Source organism: Bos indicus x Bos taurus, chromosome 21, assembly GCF_003369695.1.
Source record: "Bos indicus x Bos taurus breed Angus x Brahman F1 hybrid chromosome 21, Bos_hybrid_MaternalHap_v2.0, whole genome shotgun sequence".
NCBI lineage: Eukaryota > Metazoa > Chordata > Mammalia > Artiodactyla > Bovidae > Bos > Bos indicus x Bos taurus.
This window is the reverse complement of record NC_040096.1, coordinates 22365765-22388725: the sequence shown is the minus strand read 5'-3', so window position 1 is coordinate 22388725 and position 22961 is coordinate 22365765. Positions and strand designations below refer to the sequence as shown.

At 43.8% G+C, this 22961-nt stretch overlaps 2 protein-coding genes across 3 annotated transcripts in view; both read left to right on the top strand.

The window, feature by feature from the left end:
* The window catches only part of SEC11A (SEC11 homolog A, signal peptidase complex subunit), a 33291-nt gene extending 23249 nt beyond the window's left edge, over positions 1–10042 (top strand). The window contains exons 4-6 of the mRNA XM_027520759.1: positions 3176–3295; positions 9274–9331; positions 9514–10042. Of these exons, the coding sequence (XP_027376560.1) occupies positions 3176–3295; positions 9274–9331; positions 9514–9564 (229 nt within the window). The 3' untranslated portion in view covers positions 9565–10042. The remainder of the gene's footprint in view (positions 1–3175; positions 3296–9273; positions 9332–9513) is intronic.
* Positions 10043–19602: 9560 nt separating this feature from the next.
* Positions 19603–22924, top strand: NMB (neuromedin B). 2 transcript variants are annotated; one of them, XM_027520619.1, is made up of 3 exons: positions 19603–19818; positions 20450–20622; positions 22663–22924. In XM_027520619.1, the coding sequence occupies exons 1-3, from the start codon at positions 19662–19664 to the stop codon at positions 22714–22716; spliced, it is 384 nt and encodes a 127-aa protein (XP_027376420.1). In that variant the 5' UTR covers positions 19603–19661; the 3' UTR covers positions 22717–22924. The 2 variants fall into 2 exon arrangements, with proteins under 2 accessions (XP_027376420.1, XP_027376421.1); XM_027520620.1 differs by having other exon boundaries at positions 19605–19818; positions 22658–22924.
* Positions 22925–22961: the final 37 nt, after the last annotated feature.

The following is a 22961-nucleotide window of genomic DNA, read 5'->3' as shown; positions in this document are numbered from 1 at the left end:
CTCTTGCTTTTTCGATGATCCAGTGGATGTTGGCAATTTGATCTTTGCTTCCTATGACTTTTCTAAATCCATCTTGAACATCTGGAAGTTCATGGTTCACATGCTGCTGAAGCCTGGCTTGGAGAATTTTGAGCATTACTTTGCTAGCGTGTGAGATGAGTGCAATTGTGCAGTAGTTTGAACATTCTTTGGCCTTGCCTTTTTTGGGGATTGGAATGAAAGCTGTGGCAATATGTACTGTGGCAAACAGCAAAAAACATCTTCCTTAAATCCTTCTCTTTCCCTCACCTGTTTCTTGTCTTCCATTTTCTTCCAAAATGGATGCATTAGGAAAGAGGAGAGAGTGAAGTTGGTTTTTTAATTTAAAAGGTGAAAGTGAAGTCGCTGAATCTTCCCAACCCCGGGATCGAACCTGGGTCTCCCGCATTAGAGACAGACGCTTTAACCTCTGAGCCACAAGGGAAACCTGGTGAAAGGTAGCTATTAAATGTTATCAGTTGACTGAATTCTCTTGGATAGCTCTTTGTATTAGCCTGTAAGCAATTCTTAATACATTTTCCCTACTTATACTTTATCTTATTTTATAGCCTACTCTAATATGTATTTAGTAAGTTCAGCCTGTAGGTAGTATTATAATTTGATGATATTGAATACTGGCGTGTGATAAAGAGTTTAGAAGAATTTGCCATGGGGGTGACTTAGTCCTTACTCTGCATTTTCATGATGGTCTCTTGCAACTCACTCTCCCCACCCCCTACACACCTGTTTTCTTTTACCCTCCAGGATTTTTCAAACATTCTTTCACTTACTGAGTTGTCAGCTACAGGGTTTTTTTCTCTGTATATATTTGCATTTTTTCTAATTGGAATCTCATTTTTAATGATACTGTTTGCACTTGAATGTTTTTAGTGTCTGCAACACCTCCAATTTAGTTCTATCTGCTGATGATTTAGTGTCTAGTGAGCCAGTTTCTGCCTTAGAATCTAAGAAGGTATTAGTCTGTAGGAGCTGAAGCTGTTTTTCTTCTTTCTAGTCAAACTGTTAACTCAAACTCACTTGAGTTAGTTTTAAGATAGTCTTTGTCAACTGTAAATTTCAATTAATTTTAAGAGTACTAGAAGCCACCTGGTTCTTTAGTATCATTATTATTATTATTTAATTTATTTCATTTGTATGTGTATGTGCTTAGTTGCTCAGTCATGTCCGACTCTTTGCGACCCCATGGACTTCAGCCTGCCAGGCTCCTCTGTCCTTGGGGATCCTCCAGGCAAGGATGCTAGAGTGGATTGCCATGCCCTCCTCCAAGGGATCTTCGCAACCAAGAAATCGAACCCAGGTCTCCCGTGTTGCAGGCGGATTCTTTACCATCTGAGCCACCAGGGAAGCCTGGTTCTTTAGTATTATTAAACTAATAATTGTCTAATCAAGTAAGGTGATGTTTATATAGACCCTGGCTTGTAAAAGTAATATACGTTTGTTGGAGAAAAAACTTAAAACCCCATAGATAGCTGCTGTTCACACCTTGGTCTATCATTTTAGACCCTGCTTAGTATTTTTTTTTTTTTTCAATTTTTCTTTTAATATGAGAATTTCTAGCATTCACAAAAGTAGACAAAACAGTATAATGAACTTCCATGTACCAATCACCTAGTTCCAATAAGCTATAAGTAGCAGCAGTTCAGTCAGTTTTGTTGCTCAGTCATGTCCGACTCTTTGCGACCCCATGGACTGCAGCACACCAGGCTTCCCTGTCCATCACCAACTCCTGGAGCCTACTCAAACTCATGTGCATTGTGTCAGTGATGCCATCCAAACATCTCATCCTCTGTCATCCCCTTCTCCTGCCTTCAGTCTTTCTCAGCATCAGGGTCTTTTTCAGTGAGTTGGTTTTCTGCATCAGGTGGCCAAAGTATTGGAGTTTCAGCTTTAGCATTAGTCCTTCCAATTAATAGTTAAGACTAATTTCCTTTAGGATGGGCTGGTTGGATCTCCTTGCAGACCAGGGGACTCTCAGGAGTCTTCTCCAACACTACAGTTCAAAAGCATCAATTCTTCAGTGCTCAGCTTTCTTTGTAGTCCAACTCTCACATCCATACATGACTACTGGAAAAACTATAGCCTTGACTAGATGGACCTTTGTTGGCAAAGTAATGTCTCTGCTGTGTAGGTTGGTCATAGCTTTTCTTCCAAGGAGCAAGTGTCTTTTAATTTCATAGCTGCAGTCACCATCTGCAGTAGATTTTGGAGCCCGTAGAAATAAAGTCTCCCACTGTTGCCATTGTTTTCCCATCTATTTGCCATGAAGTATGGGACTTGATGCCATGATCCTAGTTTTTCTGAATGTTGAGTTTTAAGCCAACTTTTTCACTGTCCTCTTTCATTTCCATCAAGAGGCTCTTTAGTTCTTCTTCACTTTCTGCCATAAGGATAGTGTCATCTGTGTATCTGAGGTTATTGATATTTCTCCCGGCAAGCTTGATTCCAGATAATTAGCATGCTTACACCTAAAAAAATGAACAAATGTTTCTTTGAATTATTAAGTTTCCAATCTTTGTTCACATTTCTAATTGTGTCTTAACTTTTTTCAGCAATTTGTTTGAATCCAGATTTAAAGGACGTCCTCAGTTGCATGTGGTTAATACAGCTTTATGTCTTTTATTTAATCTGTAAATTCCTTCTCCAACTTTCTTTGTTTCTTGCGATTTGTAAAGAAACTGGGTCTTTCTGCAGTTTCCCGTTGTCTTCATTTTGCAGATTATATCCTGTAGGATAGTTTAATGTTTTCCTTTGCTGTTGGTATTTCCAGAAAGTTGGTGGTTTGTGTTTATTATAAAAATAAAAATATAAAAAATTATTTTGTGCATGCTATTTTTTAGTATTTTTTCACTTAATAAAATTTGTATGCTCTTCTAATGTCATTAAATGTTCTTCTATATCATTATCCTTAATGCTTGTATGGATTTCAACTCCTGTTAGCCTTTTAGCTTGTTTTCAGTTTTTTCCTGTTATAAACAACACAGCTGTGAACATCTTTTGGCTAAATAATTATTTTGATATTGGGAATGAAGATAAAATACCACAGTTCCATAGGAATTTTCAGTTATCATGAGCAAATTTCGTACTTTCGGATGGCATGAAGGTATTTGATGACTTGGGTTTCCCTTACTCTTTTAAGGCAAAATGGACATATCAAGTTTTTAACCAAAGGAGATAATAATGCGGTTGATGACCGAGGCCTCTATAAACAAGGACAACATTGGTTAGAGAAAAAAGATGTCGTGGGAAGAGCAAGGGGGTAAGTATAGAGGGGAGATTTATGACACATTGGCTATCTCGTTTGTATTGGCTAGTCATACACAATTGAATATAATGGTTTGGTCGTGTTTTGGTCAAATCATCTTGTGTCTTTTGAAAACGTACGCTTCTTAAAACACATCTGTAACTTCTACTGCTCCAGGGGGGAGAATGTGGACTGCTGAAAAAGAACAGAATATTAGTGGTGAGGATGAATTAGAGTGACAGTTTAAAAAATTCATTTGTTTAATTCATTTGTGAAATGTTTTTGTGCACCTCCCGTGTACTCTGATGTCTATTCTGTGCTAGGCTGTAGGGATCCAGAGTGATATTAATCCTCCTTCTTAAAACTCACGTTTCGTAAGTATTCACTGAGTCAGCAACTCAAAGTGTTCATCTAGATTAATTTCATCACGATAATGTATTCCATACTGTTTTATTTCTAGTTGTGAAATTACTGAGGTCAAATGAAATTTTAAAGTTATATTAAGCCTGTTTATTTCAGATTTTATCAGGAGAACAGATGAGTGGAGGACAGGAATTGTAAGTTATTGGTATGAGGAAGTATGGGATTATTACTACTTTCATGTTATTAATAGTATTAACAATAACTCACATTTACTAGGGCTTACTATGTGCCAGAGACTCATCCTAAGTGCTTTCTTGACACGAATTACCTCATTTTAACCTCAGAACAACCCTAATATTTCCATTCTACAGATGAGGAAACAGACGTGTGAGGTTGCCTATCTAAGATCACACTGATACTAAAGGTGGCTGGCTGACTCCAGAACCCACTGTTTTAACCATCACCCACAAATTACTGGTTAACACTTGAGATGGGCAGCACTTGTTCTCACTCTTTAGATGCCTGTGGTACTCTCCTCCACTGTCAGGACATCTGCTCCTTCTAACCTAGAACAGACGCCGTGGGTTCAGTGGTCCCATGAGCCAATGGTGGAACTGATGAACCGTGTTCCCGTAAAGAAATAATTTCAAGTTGTTAAGTAAAAGTAACAGTGTAAGAGATGTTCAGTTTGGGGCTAAAGACAATGGGTCAGAAAACGCACCAATATGTTTTGTCGTCAGCAGAGCTGGATTTTGTGTACACCTCAAGTTCAAGGGAACTTGATTTCCTAGGATGGAGGCAAACATACTTCTGTAATTCAAATTAGATACATCAGGGCTTCAGAGAAGGCATAGTCCCCACTTCCCTCTGTTCCCAAGGTGCTGGTAATATCAACTTCTTTGAGTCTTTTTGCTTTTCCTTTAATTGGAAATGTACAGATTCTTATAGAAACACGAGGAAATAACAGACATCAAAAAGCAAAGTCCCTTCTCTCCTTTTCACTCCCTCCCTAAATATTTTTTTGGTTCATGTTCTTTTAATCTTTATGTATAAAAATTCAGATCTTAATATGTAAGTGTGTATACAGACATAAACATATTTTGTGTATGGGGAAAGAATGGTCACGCTGCTTATAACCTCTTTTTTATCCCCCAATATTACTAGTATCTACAGATCAAAAGACTTATTTCCATATCATCAAAGTTGTATGCTACTCCACTGTGTGGAAAGACCACATTTTTATGTAGCCAACCTCCTATTTGTTTGATGCCTTCGATTCTTTTCTGTTTTTAAATTGTGAGCGATGTTAATGAGGAATATCCCTCTTACATGTCTCAGTGGCTCTGCCCAGTGCCTTTTTTTTTTTTTTGCCCAGTGCCTTTTTCACAGTAAATTTTTAGAAGTGGAGTAACCTGGTGAAACATGAGCGTATTTTAAGGCTTTTGGCTGTTTTACTCTACAGTTTTATTTATACTCCCACCGGTATGACAGAGTGTCCCTTTATCTAGATCTTGATTCTCAGGTGTTTCATGCTGCTCTGTCTGTTCACTCTGGCCCCGTTTGGGGTGAAAAAATGCATCATCCCATGAAAAGGTGGAGAAACCAGGCTTTCTTTTTCTCAAGTAGCTTGTCATTCTGAAGAATTTTTCTTTTTTTAATCCATAACTGTATACAGTGTCATATCTAAAATCCTGACATTGAAAGTTATAGAACTTTTTCTTGCTTTTAATTAAAAAAATGTTATAATTAAAAAAATGTTACAGTCTGGAACTCTCTGAATTAAGTAACCTTCCCTGAAGTGTAAGCACCGGGGATGTGAGCAGCAGGAGCACAGCCTCAAGTGTACAAATTCACTTTCTGTTGATCCTGTCACCACTTAACCCTGACACATAATGGGGCACATCGCCTCCTTTTGTGGAAACTGTGTTTATAAAACACTAAACTACATTTCAGAGTCAGACTGTACCCAACCTTGGAACTGGTTTTTTTTTTTTCTCAAACAGCTGCACACTGAAGCCTAAGGCACTAAATAAAAACAAGTTTAAAACATTTTTTATTGAGCTATAATTCACATATATTGGGATATAAAATTTATCATTTTAAAGTGTACAGTACAGTGGGTCTTATTATATTCAGAAAGTTGTAAAACCATCACCACTATTTAATTCCAGAACATTTCCACACCCCAAAAAGAAAACTGGGTATTCATTTGCAGTCACTCCTTGTCCCCTTTTCCTTGCAGCCCCTGGCAACCACTCATCTACTTTCTGTCTCTATGGATTGCCTGTTCTGGACATGCTGTATAAACAGAATCTTACAATATATATTTGTTTGTTTTTAAATATGTGGTCTTTTATGTCTGGCTTCTTTCACCTAGCATAACGTTTTCAAGGTTCATTCATGTTATAGCATGTAATAAAACAATTTTAGAAAGTGAAACTAATACTGGACCTACTAAGAATGGGGGTGATTCTTTCTAACTTCAGGTAGTTGAAAAACACAAGCGAAGCTGTTAGTTTCAGAAGGGTAGAAAGCAACAGAAAAGGAGAAAGCCTGGCAGAAGATCAGGAAATAGGAAAATATTGACAATGATAAAGAGAATAAAAATAAAGGAAGGAACAGAGTAAGTGAGCTCTCTGTTGACTGAAATCAGGTTTATAGAGGAGGCTTTCAAAGTACTTTTTACTTAACTTGAAACAGATCATTCCGGGATGATGGAAACAGTGATCCTTCTTAAGTCAGCTACTAGGGTCCAGACTTCCCAGGCATAGACCTTTCTTGACATTTGACTGATTATTTTCACCCAAAACATCAGCGCATGGTTCTTCTTTTTCCTTCTGAGGCTCCTTTCATAGCAGCACCTTGGATACCGAGACCTCCGGGGAATATGTATTTACCCATACTTTGCCTTCTAGATGTTAACTTGCTACACTGGTGGTGTTGAAGTTGGCTTTGTGAGTGCCATTTTTTTTAAACTTATTTTAAACGTCCACTTATTATCAACTCTGCTTCAGCAGAGTTTATCTGAGTTCAGTAGGAAAAAAGTGCAAATGATTTGAATTTAAGACAACTGATGATAGCAGCTCTTGTCTGTCCATGGAGGGAATCAGTGGTACAGATAACGAAATTTTCATTTGACTTTGGACTACCTGTCATATTCTGGCAACCTTATATTTTGCTTCTGTTACTTTTAAAGATCAGGTTGCTTCTATTTCACTTATGATAAGCAAGGTAAAACCACCTTTGGGGGAAAAAAATATTTCCACCGATAACCTATAAGCAGACTGTGTAATCATTGGTTCTTTGAGCATAGATATCATTGTATGGAGGTGACAGTGAAAGTCTCTACCCATGAGAATGGCTGCTGATTGCTCATCAGGCCAGAATTAGCAGCCTGATAATTGTTTTCATGGAAGTCATAGATGCTTTTATGACTTAATCTTCATTTTACTGAAAGGCATTTGCCTTTATATTCTTAAATTAGATCATTTTTCTTCTGAAAGACTAGAAACTGTTGCTTATATGAAATGTTATAAATGAGACAAAAGAAATAGAGTTGTTGCATTAAAAAGAAAAAATGTGTATAAAAAATATAGAAAACCTTTATCTACCCTGCTAGAGCTTTAGCAAGTCAATTCTGTAGTGACTGTTCAGTTCTTAGAGGTTCCAGGGGTCGAAACTAAAGCATGGGCCCTCAAAGAGGAAGTTACTGTCACTACACACCTGTTCCATACATCTCACTGGCTAAAGCTGTGCTTCTTGTACTTAAATGTGCAGAAGTGTGATTTGGGCCTGACCTTCTGGAGGTACACTGACTCAGTAAACCTGGGAAGATAGAGCATCATAACAAGCTGTCCAAGTGATTGTCACAACAGAGGTGTAGGTTTTGAGAAACATCAGCTTACAGGAATGGGAGTTTGGGGGAGGAGGAGAGATGGGTCTGGATGGTACTGCCAGAAGGGAGAAGGGTAGGATGGGGGTGGGGACAGGAAGCAGGAAGTAAGAGGAGTTCTCAAAAGGAAGTAAAATGCACCCCAGACAAAACTTGTATTTCTCAAGACTGCCTGAGCCTTTGATGGTGGAGGTGTTATATAGGAGGTCATTTCTGTTTGTGCACCTTTGATGTGTGCAACACTTGTGAGTGCCCTGAATAAAAATATCTGAGATACTTTGAAGTAGGCAAAGATCAGCCTCCCTTCTCTAGGACAAGCTCTAGGATGGTATCCCCAGTCCACTCTGGAATCCAACAGGAGCAGAGGAAGAAAAAGAAAGTTGTACATTTCTAATAGCTGTTTCCTCCCACATCTCTCTCCCCTGAATTTTTATGTTGAAGAGTCTTTTGTTTTGAGGGGAGAATTGAAGTCCTGGGAGGAGATGAGATTCCCCAGGTAAAGAGAAAAGACGAGGCCAAGACATCCCAACCTTCAGTCTGGCAGTCTTTGCTGGAAGCCTGCTGTGTGCCGTGTATATCGTGTTTGGCTTTGAAGATACAGTGGGGAGCAAATTGGCACTGTTTTTGCCCCTGGAGAGCTTAGCGTCTAGTAGGGAAGACAGATACTCTCCAGCTAGTTAGGCAGCTAATTCTGTAATTAAACTTCTGATGAAGATTTCTGAGAAAATATATGAGGTGCTATGAGATTATTTAATACTTGGTTTTTACCTAGTTTGAGGGCATAAACTTTAGGGATGACAGGAAAGCAAGAACTAGTGAAAAATTAAAAAACAGGTGTTGCAGCCAAGAGGTAGGTGGAGGTGGAGGAAGAGACTGGTGTGTTAACGGAACCCAAGGAGAAAGGTTTCATGGGCAGATTTCTGGTCATCAAAAGTCAAATGCTGCAGAGATGAAAAGGAAGACAGGCACTGAGACGAGTCTTCTGCAGACAGTGAAAGTGAAAGTTGCTTCAGTCATGTCCTACTCTTTGCGACCCCATGGACTATCTTTGCGACCCCATGGACTATACAGTCCATGGAATTCTCCAGGCCAGAATACTGGAGTGAGTAGTCGTATTCTTTCCCTTCTCCAGGGGATCTTCCCAACCCAGGGATTGAACCCAGGTCTCCCGCATTGCAGGCAAATTGTTTACCAACTGAGCTACCTGGGGTTTAGACTACTCCAAAAGAAGTTTCAGGATTAAGAGAGCCCAAGCCAGATTACACATGGTTGTAAAAGGAGAGAGTGGTAAAATCTTAAGTACTGTAATAGAGCTGTTACACTCACTTTGGGGACACTTAACATGAAGTGCCTTGTAAAGCTCTGGCTGTGTTTGCCTGGTCTCCCCAGCTAGACTGACAGCTTTCCCAAGGTGATAACAACAAGCCCAGCCCCTGACACTGAATTAGCCTGTGACATTAGGGCCACCAACTAGGGGTCAGAAACCTCAGATCTGATACTGGTTCTACCATGTACCTTGGGCATGAGCAACTGTTTCCTCATCTATAAAATGGTGATATCGCTAACTTCCCTATCACATGGGCTGTTGAAAGAGTCTAATAGAACAGTATATACAAGTGGACTTTGTCAGCCGAAAATCAGTATTCAATGGAAGATAGAACTGAGAATGTTCCATAAATGATAATAGCTACTTAGAAAGTTCTGTGATGCTCAATCTCTTGTGTGTTTGTTTGTTTAGATTTGTTCCTTATATTGGGATTGTGACGATCCTCATGAATGACTATCCTAAATTTAAGGTAAGATCTGGTACTTTGCGTTTCATGAGTTTTGGAAACTGTTAAATGGATTACAGTTAAAAGATGAAAGGCCAGTTGGATGCTTTAGTGATTTATCATGGTCCCAAAGGCCAGTTAATTAACTGAGGCTTTGTGAACTTTTCCAAGCTTCTCTGACTTGTGCTTCTGTGTTTATTTTCTAGTACGCTGTGCTCTTTTTGCTGGGTTTATTTGTGCTGGTCCATCGTGAGTAAGAAGTCTACCTTGCTGTTCCTGGAAGATGCGCTCCTTTTTGTTACTGAATGTTGGGAGTAGCTGCCGATCTGTGGTTGGTGGAGTGGAGAGCACGTCGGCGCTTCCTGGTCGGGCTGGTTTGCATTCGTTTATGTTTCCACGCCAGAGTGCGTGTGGGCGGGTGTGTGCGCACCACCACGTGCATTCGAGGGGACTTTCCGTCACAGATTTTCATATGTTGTCACTGTCACACTTCGCATTTTTGTACATCAGTGAATTTTTTATATTAAAAGGTTGAGCCAAAGCCCCCAGTGTTTGTATTTTGAAGCCAAGCTTCACTTCTAAAGTGCCTACAGAATTCTGTAAATGAAAATACAGCTCTGCCCGAGTTTGAAACTGCCATCCCTCCTTCTAATGGGAATGGCATATACTGAGGTGGTCGTAGTCTTTCACTTTTCAAAATTTTAAATAAAAGACTTTGCATATCGAAACCCCTTATCCCTGACTTGTGTTTGTTGGGAAAGCGTTTGAAATTTGCTTTCCTGTGCTGGTTCTTAGCGCCCCTTGGGGAGGTAAAGGCTTTGATGGGAACAGTTCTTCAGCCAAGAAGGTTGTCCTAATGCTGACAATTGGTTTTTGTCTGCTTGTTTTTGTTTTTGTGAAGAAGAAGAAGTAGGATCTCTTAGTCATAAAATTGACTCTTTACGAGGGTGTGGCTCAGATGTGTATTAGCCCAGCTGGTTGCTGAGAGGTTCAGTGACTCTCACTTTCCTGTAAACTTGTAACCTTTTCTGCACTTGAGACGTTCTCAGCCCTTTCTGCAGGGTGGCAGTGAGTTTTAGCGTCTGGGGGAGGCATGAGGAAGGTGCTGGAGGGCAAGGGTGCTACTTGTTTTCTTTAGACTCTTAATTTGCCTGAATCTGTTCTCCTAAGTGCCTGGCTTTGCTTTTCTCTAATGCAGACTTAACAGAAGGCAAGGTTTAAAGTGATAAAGGCAAAGCCCAGTCGTGTTTTCTTCTTTTTTAATACTGAGACAGTAAAGGAAATAGGGAGTATGTGGTAACTGGTGTGTTTTAAGCACAAAAGACTTAATCCTTTCTGTTCTCTCTGTATTAGTGTGAAATCTCAGTACTTTGCAAAATAGTGGGGTAAATGAATGGTTTTTGTGATTCGTTCAACTGAGGTGGAAATCAGCCCATACTTTAATTCTAATGGAATGAGAACAGGGACATTAATCTTCTGAAACCCTCCCCTGTAGAGATCAGCCATCCTAAATCCATTCTCTAGGATTTAGCCTTCAAACTTTGCATACAGACTCTTAAAGATATCAGCAGAGTATGAAACTTGGCAAATTACTGCTAACAGAGCTTCTTTGAACCTGTCTTTGAGGCTTACATAGTATTTCTATTTTCTCATGAGCCAAGGAGAGTGCTGAAATGCCCCCCGCCCCCACCCCACCTCCACGTGTGGTAGAAGATTGCTGCCTGCTCCATTTTTCCTTCCTGATAACCTAAAGATGGTGGGCTAACTGTTGAGCCAGTAGTAACTGGCTGTTTTCGTACCAGCCTTTCTGAGACTCCTCTGGGGAGAAGTCGTGTGTTCTGCTGGCAAAGGTTGGGATCTCAAAGTTCTTTGTGATCCTAGCTCGCCAGAGTATAAACATGCTTGTACTTGTATCCTCCGTGATCCAGGTTCCTCCTCCTTTTACACTTACTGGGAGGGAAGTCTTTATATTTTCTTCACTTGCTTATTTTCATACCAGTCTTATAAAATTACTGTTTCTCCTCTTTAACTGGATGTCATAGTTTGAAGCAACAGCTAAATTTCTCTGAAAAGTAATCAGATCATTTAAAAATATTTGACTCACTCTAGTAGGCAAAAACAAACAAACAAACATTATTTGTGGAATGAGGTACCGTGTTCCCACGTTTTATATTTTACTGCTAAAACATAAGACTTAAAACTGGGAGATTTTATTAGTAAATAGAATGTGGTTTTTTTGGTCACACCACAAGGAATGTGGGATCCTAGGTCCTTGAACAGGGATCACACCCATGCCCCGTGCATTGGAAGTGCAGAGTCTTAACCACTGGTCCTCCAGGGAAATCTCAGTAGATGTATTTTTAAAAGCTCTTTGGAAATGTAAGAAATGCCAGAGGTGCTTGATTCGTTATTTTAAGGGAAGTATAAACTCTGTGAGATTTCACAGGGCTAGTGGGAAGTTAGGTGGATTTAACCATTGTGAGTGAAGAGAATGGAAGAGGAATTGAGAAAGCTCCAGATGAGAGCGTGATGATGGGTTTATCTGCTGGCTGTGACTCATCCCCTCTCGGTAGTCTCCACACGCTGGCTCCAAGTGCCTGTCCTCAGCTCCAATCCTGTTTCTGTCTATTCCCACAGGACTCTTCCAGTCCATCGTCCTGTCTTTAAACCCAAGCTCATGGCAATTCGTGCAAACTTCCCGTTCACATTTCAACTTCTCTTCGAAGGCGTATGTGCCTGGGTTTGTCATTTCCTCATCATATTTAGTCATTTAAAAGCCAGCATTTACCCGTCTCATCCCATTCTCATTACCGTGCCTTGACTCCAGAAACATAACTCATGACTGTTGCTTGCGTGACTTTACGTCCAGTTTCCCTATAACATGCTGGTCTGTGCCTGTTTTAGATAATTTCCACCTGTTAGTTCATTTTCGTACCCCTCTTACCTTTAGGAAGTGTCTCTTTTTAGACCACAGATGTTGTGTTTGCCCTCGTATCCCCTGCGTGTCAAGTTCAGACTTTGAATTGTGCTGACGCGAAGCAACCTTGTGCTGTCCCACCATGTTTTCACTTATTTCATACTCTCGTTTCTGCTCATCTGAGTCACACTTTTTCACAACGTAATTATCCTTCTCTGTCATTCAGTGTTTGCAGCCTTATACTATTTGTGTATCTTGGTGGCTGTGGACTCAAGTTCCCCCGTCAGACTGTAAGTTCCTCCAGTGCAGGAGCCCCGTTTCATAGACACTGAGCCCTGTTTTCCCAGTAGCATCCGGCAGCATATACCAAGTGTTCAGTATAATCATGCATTGGAACCAGAAGCAGTAACTAAGGGTCGCGTCACTGTTGTGCTGTTATTCTGAATCGGAGCATATGAATCATGAAAGTGATTTGTATTTGCCTGATATTTAGTGAGTACATTATCTTGGTCTTGCCAAATTTAAATCTAAAAACTTTATCTCCCAACGGTTCTATTTAAAACGACATGTTCCCTTTCTAGAATATTTTATGTTAATCCTGTTTTCTTCATTTTGTTTGCGTGTTCTTGGTCTCTTCCTATGTTCTCTTTCTCAGTGGGAGAAATATGGCTTTTGTCAGTTTTCTTAGGGAGTCACAGGCTTCTCAAAGAACCTAGGCTTGGAATAAAGGCTCTGTTATCCCTGACTGTATTTCTTGGTCATTTGCATAAGGATGTTACCAAATGCTAATAACCCCTCAGGTGTGGGAGCTCCCCCTGGTTCTGAAGGTACCTTTCTTATGACATTTATCACTCTATTGAGCTTCAGAAATTCTAGCTGGCTGAATGGATTGTCCCCCTTCCTCAGGATGCTCCTCAGTTTGTTGTTCAGTTGCAAGGCCGTGTCCTACTCTTTACAACCCCATGGACTGCAGCACGCCAGGCTTCCCTGTCCTTCACAATCTCCCAGAATTTGCTCATACTCAAGTCCATTGAGTCAGTGATGCCATCCAACCATCTCATTATCTCTTATCCCCTTCTCCTCCTGCCTTCAATCTTCCTCAGCATCAGGATCTTTTCCAGTGAGTTGGCCCATCACATCAGTTGGCCAGAGTATTAGAGCTTCAGCTTCAGCATCAGTCCTTCCAATGAATATTCAAGACTGATTTCCTTTGGGATTGACTGGTTTGATCTCCTTGCGGTCCATGGGACTCTCAGAAGTCTTCTCCCAGCACCACAGTTAGAAAGCATCAATTTTTCAGGGCTTAGCCTTCTTTATGGTCCAGCTCTCATATCCATATATGACTGCTGGAAAAACCATAGTTTTGACTATACGGACCTTTGTCAGCTCCTCAGGCTGTTTCCTGGCCAGGCATGTCTCTGTCCCTATTCTCCCTTATTATAATCTCAAGTAATATCAGAGAAGTTTCAGAAATAAAACAAAAATTTAACCCTTCACACGTAATTATGGTGAATCTGGATATAGAAAGAATTCTGTGTAACCAAAAAGTGTTAGGAACTAGAATATGCAGAGGTTATCAGAAACATCAAGGACATTGCCTTCTAGTAGTTACTTAGTAGCATCCCAGGCCCACAGGGTTTTTCTGACCTCAGCTCTTAGCAGACCCCAGGTTCTCATAGCCTTGACATTCGTCTCACTGTATGGACATCCAGTCTTTGTTTATGCTGGGTCGCCCTGCCTGGAGTGCCAGCTCACTTCTCTACTTACTAAAAGCTTTCTCATTCAGGAGACATTTATTGAGCATCTACTCTGTGCCAGCTTTGGGGCCAGGCCCTGGGGAGATGAGTGAGGCAAGGTCCCTTCTCTGCCAGGAACTCAGTGCCTTAATTGGGGCAATGTGTAAACAGATCTTCCCATATAGGATCGTAAGTGCAACCTTAAGAGATGCACAGGGCGCTCAAAGAGGGGTGTTTCTAATTCGCCAAGCTCTCGGGTATACAGTGCTTCCCTCTTGGTTCTGTCTCCTCAGTACTTTGTGTGCTGTCCTCAGAGTGGTTTGTCTTATGTATGTCCAGCTCTCCAGCTAGCTCCTTGAAGGCATGAAAACAGCGCCAGCCTGTAATTCATTCTTGTGTATCCCCTGGCCCCTGTCACAGTGTTTTTCACATTTTAGATTTATTTATAGCCTCTTTTGTTCCAGAAAGGGTCTGGAACAAAGTGGCTCATAAAGATACTTCCAGTACTATGTGATATGATATAAAACAGTTGAAGAATTTGGGATTGAAATAAGCATGAGAGGAGAAAAGAATAAAATGGGAGGTGAGGTTAGTACCTACAAGACATGTCAGAAGAGCCTGCTGTCTGCTGGAGGAGATCCGTTGCTTTGGTTCTCAGCTTCTTAGGGACTAATGTGAAGAGGGTAAGAATCATTTCTACGGTTCATGGAATGGATATAAAGTGGGAATTTTTTTAAAACGTGTAATGACACTCAGAGATCTAGAAACTTCTCTTCTGAGACCTCACTGCAAGGACACTGTGTAGCTTTATGCAATAATCTCAATATTAATTAGCCTAATAATTTTCATAGAGCTGTTCCTGAGAATGTTCAGATATAGTTTGGTCCCTTCTGCAGAAAGCCACCTCGCAAAAAATCAGCTGCCCATCCAATCAGCCAGGAATCTTCCTCCAGTTAGTTTTCCTGTAAAGCAGTTTTCCTTAATCTTTAAAAACTCATGGTCTTTTTTTTTTTTTTTCTGATCACATCATGTGGCATTCAGGATCTTCCTGATCAGGGATTGAACCCATACCCCCTGCACTGGAAGTGCAGAGTTTTAAACAGTAGACCACCAGGGAAGTCTTTATAAACTCATGGTCTTTTTTTTTTTTTGATCACATCATGTGGCATGTAGGATCTTCCTGATCAGGGATTGAACCCGTACCCCCTGCACTGGAAGTGCAGAGTTTTAAACACTAGACCACCAGGGAAGTCTTTATAAACTCACGGTCTTTTTTAAGAAACAAAAATTTCATACCTCTTCTCCATTCTGATAAACCTCTTTGCAGGTCTGTTTTATCCAGCCTCTTAATCCTTACCAGTCAAGAACATGTTATCTTGTTTCTTCTTAAGTTTGTATTATAAAAACAGTAGTTACTCATCTCTCATATACAGATATATTCAATGCAACTTTCAAATTATAGATCCTTGTTCTGTTAATTTTAGGAGTTTCTGGAATACCATCTACTCTCCATCAAGAATCATTTCTGTAAAACCCTTACTTTAACTGGCCAGTTTATTTAGGTTGCTAAGCTGGTTCTAACCCAGGTCTTCCGCATTGCAGGCAGATTCTTTACCATTTGAGCCAAATTTGGAACCCTTTCAAGCTGGTTTCCAGCTTTAATTCAAGGAATCTAGTTAAAATAATTTGTACTCAGGACTTTGGGCAGGTAAGTAAGGAAATTTGCTCGCATGATGCTTTGATGAGAGTTGTCAGCTTGACAGCTTATTTAAGCAAGAAGAGAGAATGCCATAGAGAACATGTTTCTTGGAATTGGTCAAAAGTTGAGGTAGGTATGCTAGCATCTGTTTATCAAACAAGTCATGATGTAATAGGCATTTTGCGGACTGTTGTGTCAATACCATGGCCTCACCCGCTACCCAGGGAGGCTTTTTCCCCTGTAATGGGCTTCAGATGTAAGGCAGGCTTTGCTTTTCCTAGGATCCAGCTAATAATACTGAGTCCTCTGAGTTCTCCAGTGCTCGGCCAAGAGCTTTTGAATTTATAAGAGATTGTTTTTTTTCTCCTTTAGTCCTCAAAATAAACTCCATTTTACAAAGAGAGAAACTGGAGGTGAAGAGATTTCCCCAGGATCTCCAGACCTGTGGGTGGCAGAGCCAGAACTTAAATTCTGGTTATGTTAACCAGGCCACAATGTCATAACCCAGTTATTCTACCTTTATAAGCTCTCATGAGATTCATTTATCTGGAATAAACCCCACAATCACAAGGCCCTTGGGTGTTCTTTCATAGAAGCCCTAGGTTGTTCTTCCATGGATTTCCTCAGTAAATCTCCTAGAAATAGTGAGATTCTCAGGTAAATTTCCAAGTATTTAAACCTCTTTGGAGTTAAAAGAGTATTTATTTCAGTTACTGAAATGCCCTCTGAAGTACCTATTACACCCAAATCACCTTATGAACGCGGGGCCTGGGGCTTCTCACTTGTTTAGGGTTGCTGTAACTTTCCTGAGCATCTGTGCCATTTAGCTGAGCAGCAGCTGCTTAGCTTTCTTAGCCATTCTTGGCATCCTCATCACTTTCTCATTAGATGTATCTTCTCTATTTTGTTTTTGAATATTGTCTTAAAAAATTTTTGTATTTTGGCAATTTCAGTTCCTGAAATAGTTCCTTATTAGTGGTTAATATTTTGATATTCTAGCTGGTTCCTATGTGTTTCCTCTGACTTTGTGAAATTGTATCAAATATCCCTGACACTTTTTCTTCCTCTCTTAAAGATTGTGCATTTCTCCTGGTTCTACAGCCCCTTGCCCATTCTGAACCTAAACAGCAGGACCTGAGATGTCCCGAGATGTTGCTCTTTCTCTCCACAACCCATGCCTGTGGGATCTGTGCTCAGAGATTGGCCAGGAGGAGGATTTCACACCGTCTTACTCTGAGCGTCTCTGTTTCTCACCCTTCCTTTTTCTCTAGGCTCATTTATGTCTCATTTAAATTTCTGCTTTTTATCTTCTCTGTCCTCTACCTTTCACGTGTTTGAAGTCCACACTCAGGTTTTTTCCGTTTGTTTAGCTTCTCTGCATCTAACTTGTTTACTTGAGTTAACTCATCTATAAAATGGACATAGTACTAGCCTTTACTGCATCAAAGTAGTGTTGGTGATCAAAGGAGTGTGCATGCAAGTGCTTTGGAAAACAACAAAAAAAGATTTGGCTGTGAAAAGATGTTATCTGTAATTGATTCTAATTTAATGAAACGTACCAATCAATAATACATATGTTCTTTATTTTAAGCAATCTTTATTAAAAGCATGACGCAGTTTAAATATTTGGTTGGTGTTGGTTATCAGAGGATTTGCCATATATCTTTCACCCCTTATTCATCTTTTGGGTGTCCTTTGAATCTTCTCTGCATTGTCTGAAATCTCAGAGGGTCAGAGTGAGCTCTGAAGAGCTTCCCCTGGCAGTTCCATATGATTCACTGTACATGTGATTCACTGTCTGTCTTCCCCCAGGGAGAGAGGACTTAGGAACAGGTAGTGTGCAGTTGAGGTCCTCACTTTAAACTCAGCTCAGCACAACTCCCTGAGGGATCTGATGTGGAAGTGCTGTCTTGGGCAAGTCCCCTCTCTGCTGTGCCTAACACTGCATTCCTGGGACAGCAGTTTATAGCTGGCTGTGGAGCTGCTGCCCTGCTTCTTTCTCCAGGGTCCTTGGAGGCCCCTCTTTTCCTTTGCTCACCTGACAGATGAAATAATCCCCAGGGGCATCTGGGATCATTCTCGCAGGTGTGGTTGGAGCTGTGAACACAGGCTATGTCAGAGGTTTGCCTAACTATAAGTGAACCTGTCAGAGCAGAACCAAGGTGCCAGGGCCACCTGCAGAAGAGAGGTGAAACTCTCAGTCAGCGCCTGCTCCCTTGCCCGCTTGAGAAATCCACACCAACCTGCTCTTTAACAGGATGGTACAGCGGGAGTGGGCGTGGCTCAGAGAAAGCAGCATTGGTTCCTGATGACTCTGGGGCCGGGAAGGAGTGCTCTGAACAGACCTGAAGTCTGATTCCAGCGTGACATCTGGGCAAGTTTGTTTCCAGTCCGAGCCTGCTTGCAGCTATAAAATGAGGAGAGAGAAACCTGCCAAATAAGATTCCTTCAAGCATCTAAGTGAGGCAGCAGTCAGTACCACCTCCTAATTTCTGTGACCGAGGACCAGAGAAGACAGGATGGGTGTGTGATGCAAGCAGAGGGAGGGGGGTTGAAAAGGGAACGATTATAATGGGAAGGTGATGAGAGCTATATCTGTACACTATGGCTTAAGCAGTGACAAGAATACAGAGAGGTGTAAATGCCAGGGTGGGAGATGAGAAGCAGGGAGAGTGGGAAGAAAGCCTGGGCCGGAAATGGAGTGTCCTTGTCCTGCCTGTCATGCTTTCTGGGAGCTCAGCATGACAATCAGCTTCTTGTACACACTTTCCCTTCTAAGATGGTGATCCACAGAGCCTTGCTGAGCTAGATATGGCAAGAGTAATAATAGCAGGTACCATTATTGAGCCAGTCTGGGGAGTAGGTTCTCTCACAGCCACACTGTGCAGTGTTTCTGAGAAGAGTCCAGAGCCCAGAGGTGGGTTGGTGTCCTGCGCCTCCGTCATTAACTGCTTTTGTACTCTTGTCTCTCCAATGAGATGGTCAGCTAAGGTGGAAGCAGATTGTTATTTTTTGTCTCCCCTCCTGTCCTTAGCACGGTGCTCTGAATGTTGGTGTTTGGTGAACATTTAATCAAAAATAAATGTATTATTCTGGAGCACAGCGTCTTCTCCTGTTCATTAAATGTTGCCACTGACCTAAAAGTTCTTTCCAAGACAAGCATGGACAGCTCCATGAGAATGCTGACTTTGAGAGTCCTGTAGGACTGCTGCTTCCTGCAACAAAATAATTGGGCTAAAAAGATGTAATATTATTAAAAATAGGGCAGCGGGGTATTCCCATTTGACAGTTGAAGAAGGTGAGGGTCAAAGAGATCACACAGCTTGTATATAGACTCCAGGTCCAGTGCTCCTTTCACTCCCCTGACTCAAAAGATCTGCCTCCCTGCCGACTGAGAAGCCAGGCTCTCACCATTTGAGGTGGGTTGAGGAGGGCTCCCCTTCCATCCTTCTGCACTCCTGTCCGGAGCATGCATGTGCCGTGATTTCTGCTTGACCTGGTGAGTGCTGGCTGGGAGAGAGGGCATAAAGATAGCTGGGTGAGCAGGTCAGATGCTCCAAGAGGGAGGGGCCGACTGGCAAGCTCCTCCGGTGCACTTTGCTGGGCACAGTAACGCCTGTTACCCAGGAAGGAGGCGTCCTCGCCCCCTTTTCTACCTTGAAGCCGTTCTTCGCCCGAAAGCTGTTGGGAGTGGCGAGGAGGGCCAGGGGAGCCGGCTTTGCCCCCATCCTCAGCGTCAAGCTGGTGGGCTTGGGCCCGGACACCCTGAGGAAGCCATGCCCACGTCGGGGCAGGAGGGCGGGCGTGGGGGCAGTGGAGGGGGTCCCCGACCCTGGCCCCAGCAGACTTGAGAGTCCGAGAGGGCGGGGCCGGGGCGGCAGCGAGCGCGCCGGGGGCGGGCTCCGCCCCCAGCGGCGCGGGTTTAAAAGGAGGGAAGGCACCCGCCGGGGACTGGAGCCACCGCCGAGTGCACCTGAACTGAGGCGTCGCCCGTGCCCAGCCATGACCCTGCGAGCGGTGGGTGTTCGGCTGCTCGGTGGCCTCCTGCTCTTCGCTCTGCTCGCGGCTGGCGCCGCCCCGCTCGGCTGGGATCTTCCGGAGTCCCGCAGCCGGGCCAGCAAGATCCGAGTGCACCCGCGGGGCAACCTCTGGGCCACCGGTGAGTCTTCGGGGTTCCGGCAAGCGCTCCCCGCCCCTCCCACCTTCCTTCTCTGGCCTCTCCTCAACATGGACACTAGTGTCCAGGCTAGTGGGGACCCTGGAACTCATCTAGTAAGATGGGGGAACTTGAGACCCAGACCCAGTGACTTGGTTTAAATCATTCACTCAGCCGGTTTAAAGCAGAGCTGAGGCTGGATCCTAGAGCTACCTGCCAGTCTGTTCCTCTTCCCTTAGACAAGACTGCACTGAATCTTCCGACCTCTAGTGTGTCTTCTCTCTGCACCTCCACCTTCCAGACTCCTATTGTCCTCACTTCTTTCTCTGCTGTTTCCCGTCCCTCTTCTGAGCAGACCTCACAACTGACAGAGTTTCTTCCTGGCCCTTGGGGCCTCCCACCGCCCCTTCCAGCTATACCATCCCGTCCACCCACCTCTACCTGCTCCGGAAAAGCTGAGGTGCAGGCCTTGCCACCACTGGGGGTTCTTTGTGGTTTCTGGTGACGAGGAGGAGAAAGGCTGTGTGTGTGTCTTCCTGCCAGGAGAACTGAGAAGCGGGAGAGATGGGGACTTGCCCACTGGGATAGCATCCTTGCTCCCTGGCTTCCCTGTGCCTTGGCACTTCCTTTCTAGGTCACTTCATGGGCAAGAAGAGCCTGGAGCCCCCCAGCCCATCCCTACTGGGGACAGCTCCCCACACCTCCCTGAGGGACCAGACACCACAGCTGAGTCATCATCTGCTCAGGGTCCTCCTGCAAAAGCAAGCTCTGGGCATGAGCCTCAGTGTCCCAGCACCTCACACCCAGGTGAGCCAGGAGAACTCAGCCAGGGCTCCCCCTGGATCCCGCATTGGGCTTAGGGTGTGAGTGCCCAGCCAGGGTAGGAGAGGCCCAGGAAAGCTAGGGATTCTAGGCTCTCCCTGTGATCCAGAGCTCAAAGTGGGAGGATTCCAAAGAAAGGGAGCTGACCTCAGCAAACCCCAAGGGACAAAAAAAGTAGGGGAAGACGTTCCTCCTCACCCACTGCCCAGTCTAAAGGCTCAGCCTGGGCTTAGCCAGCTTCTTCCAGCAGGGCCTTCCCACACCCCCTCACCCTCTGGTCTATGCAGACTTGCCCCACCCCTGCTGTCCACCTTTGCTGTGCCCTGTATGTGCTTTTTGGGACCCTGGGGCCCACAGAAAGGATGAAAAGAGTGAGTCCGCAGCCAGGACCAAGTCTGGACCTTGTTCACTTTGACCAGTGCTCTTCCCAGTTTCTTGTGTGCCTCAGTGACCACTGGCAGGGTTTCCCAACCCCAGCACTCCTGCTCTTCTGGGCGGGACAGTCCTACATTGTGGGGGCTGTTCTGTGCATTGTAGGAAGTTTAGCAGCCTCCCTTGTCTTTATCCACTGGAGTAGCCTCCCTCTCCACCCACAGTTATGACAACCAACAATGCTCCCCGACACTGCCAGAGGTCCCCTGCTGAGGGGTCATGGGAGGGAGCCAAAATTACCCTTGGTTGTAAACCACTGACCTATGGGGTTTGGTGGGGAGGGAGCTTCCAGCTGGCACTAGTGGTAAAGAACCTGCCTGCCAATGCTGGAGATGTAAGAGATGCAGGTTCGAAGGTCCCCTGGAGGAGGGCATGGCAACCCACTCCAGTGTTCTTGCCTGGAGAATCCCATGGACAGAGGAGCCTGGCGGGGTCCATGGGGTCCCAGAGAGTCGGATACAACTGACTTGATTGAGCACGCACACACATAGGGTTCAAGGCCCCAGAGCTGGAGCCAAGCCAGCCTTCGTCTCCAGCTGGCAGAGGGGCAGCTCACCCATTCTCTGCTCCTGGCACCTCCCCATCCCACACCCCTTCCCTGGTACTTTGTTGCTCTGTGAAAAAGGCAGTAAGGTATAGTAGAATGTGGACTCTGGTGACAGCATGCTGGGCTCATAATCCAGCTACTTGGTAGCTGTGGGACCTTAGATATTCATTTAGCCTCTCTAAGCCTCATCTTCCTCAACCCTAAAGTGGGAATAATAGTGTCCCTCTTCCCTTAAATGAGACCATTTATGTCACATGCTGAGCGTGATGCCTAATGCATAGAAAACATTTAGTAAACAGAAGCTGTTACCAGTCTGTGAGCTCCCTGGCACCGCCGGTGGCTGACTTAACCGTGTGTCTCCCACTGTACCTAGCATATAGTGTGTACATTTTGAAAGAAGGGAGGGACATTCCCTAGAGAAAGTTCATCCCCAGCCCCAGTCAACCGTGACTCTCCTGATGCACAGAACCACCACCCTGATACTCCTTTGGCAGTCCAGTGGTTGAGACTCCTTGCTTCCCCTGCATGGGACATGAGTTTGATCCCTGACTGGGAAGCTAAGACCTCACATGCTGCACAGCCCCTAAAGACCTCAGGTGTAAGGGCTAGGTACTCAGGCTGGCTGGGTCTGAAGGAAGACGATGGCCCCTCTGGGTCCACTGATCTTGAAGGCCTGAAACATGAAGACCAACTCGAGAATCTCAGAGGAAGCAGTACCTAGCCCTGGGGGGTGGGACTTCAGAAGTGAGGTCTAGGGCAGAGCTGGAGGTTGGGGAGTCAGAACACTGTCTGGCCCAGGGTCAGGCCTGGTGCTTGGACTTTATTTCTAGGATCTCCATTGACTGTCATGACCACTCTGTGAGGTTGAGAAAACCACTGCCCTGACCCCTCCCAGGCCCTTCAGGGAGAAAGGTACTGGGTGGGGTGGGAAGGCTGCCCCTGCCGACCTCTGTGGGTGCCCCTGCACTTAGGAATGGCAGGATGCCCCTATCATTTGTCCCACCCCCGCCCGGGCCAATTCCTCTGTGTGTTCCCCTTCAGCACAGGAGGCTGCTGGTGCAAACGCTGCAGAAGTGATGCTATTAATCAGGAAGACATGACGACATGGCTGAAATTGTGCCCACCCAGGGAAGGTGCTGTATGGGACCCATCTGGATGTAAATCATGGGCTTACATCTCTGTCACTCCATTACTGTGATTTCTGGTTGGGCTGTCAGGAATATTGCCAGTGCAGATGCAGATGATGTCCCTGCCGTATTTCTCGCTTCCCTGTTGAAGTTGTGAATAAAACCCTGCTCTTTAAGTAGACTGTCTGGTCCTCTCCTTCTACCTGTGCTGGAGGGGA

What these genes read in the sequence shown, in the direction of transcription:
- NMB (XM_027520619.1), top strand. Translation starts at nt 19,662, where the DNA reads ATGACCCTGCGAGCGGTGGGTGTTCGGCTGCTCGGTGGCCTCCTGCTC. An exon ending in GGGCAACCTCTGGGCCACCG is followed by an intron (nt 19,819 to 20,449) that starts GTGAGTCTTCGG and finishes CTTCCTTTCTAG; the next exon opens with GTCACTTCATGGGCAAGAAG. An exon ending in TCCCAGCACCTCACACCCAG is followed by an intron (nt 20,623 to 22,662) that starts GTGAGCCAGGAG and finishes CCTTCAGCACAG; the next exon opens with GAGGCTGCTGGTGCAAACGC.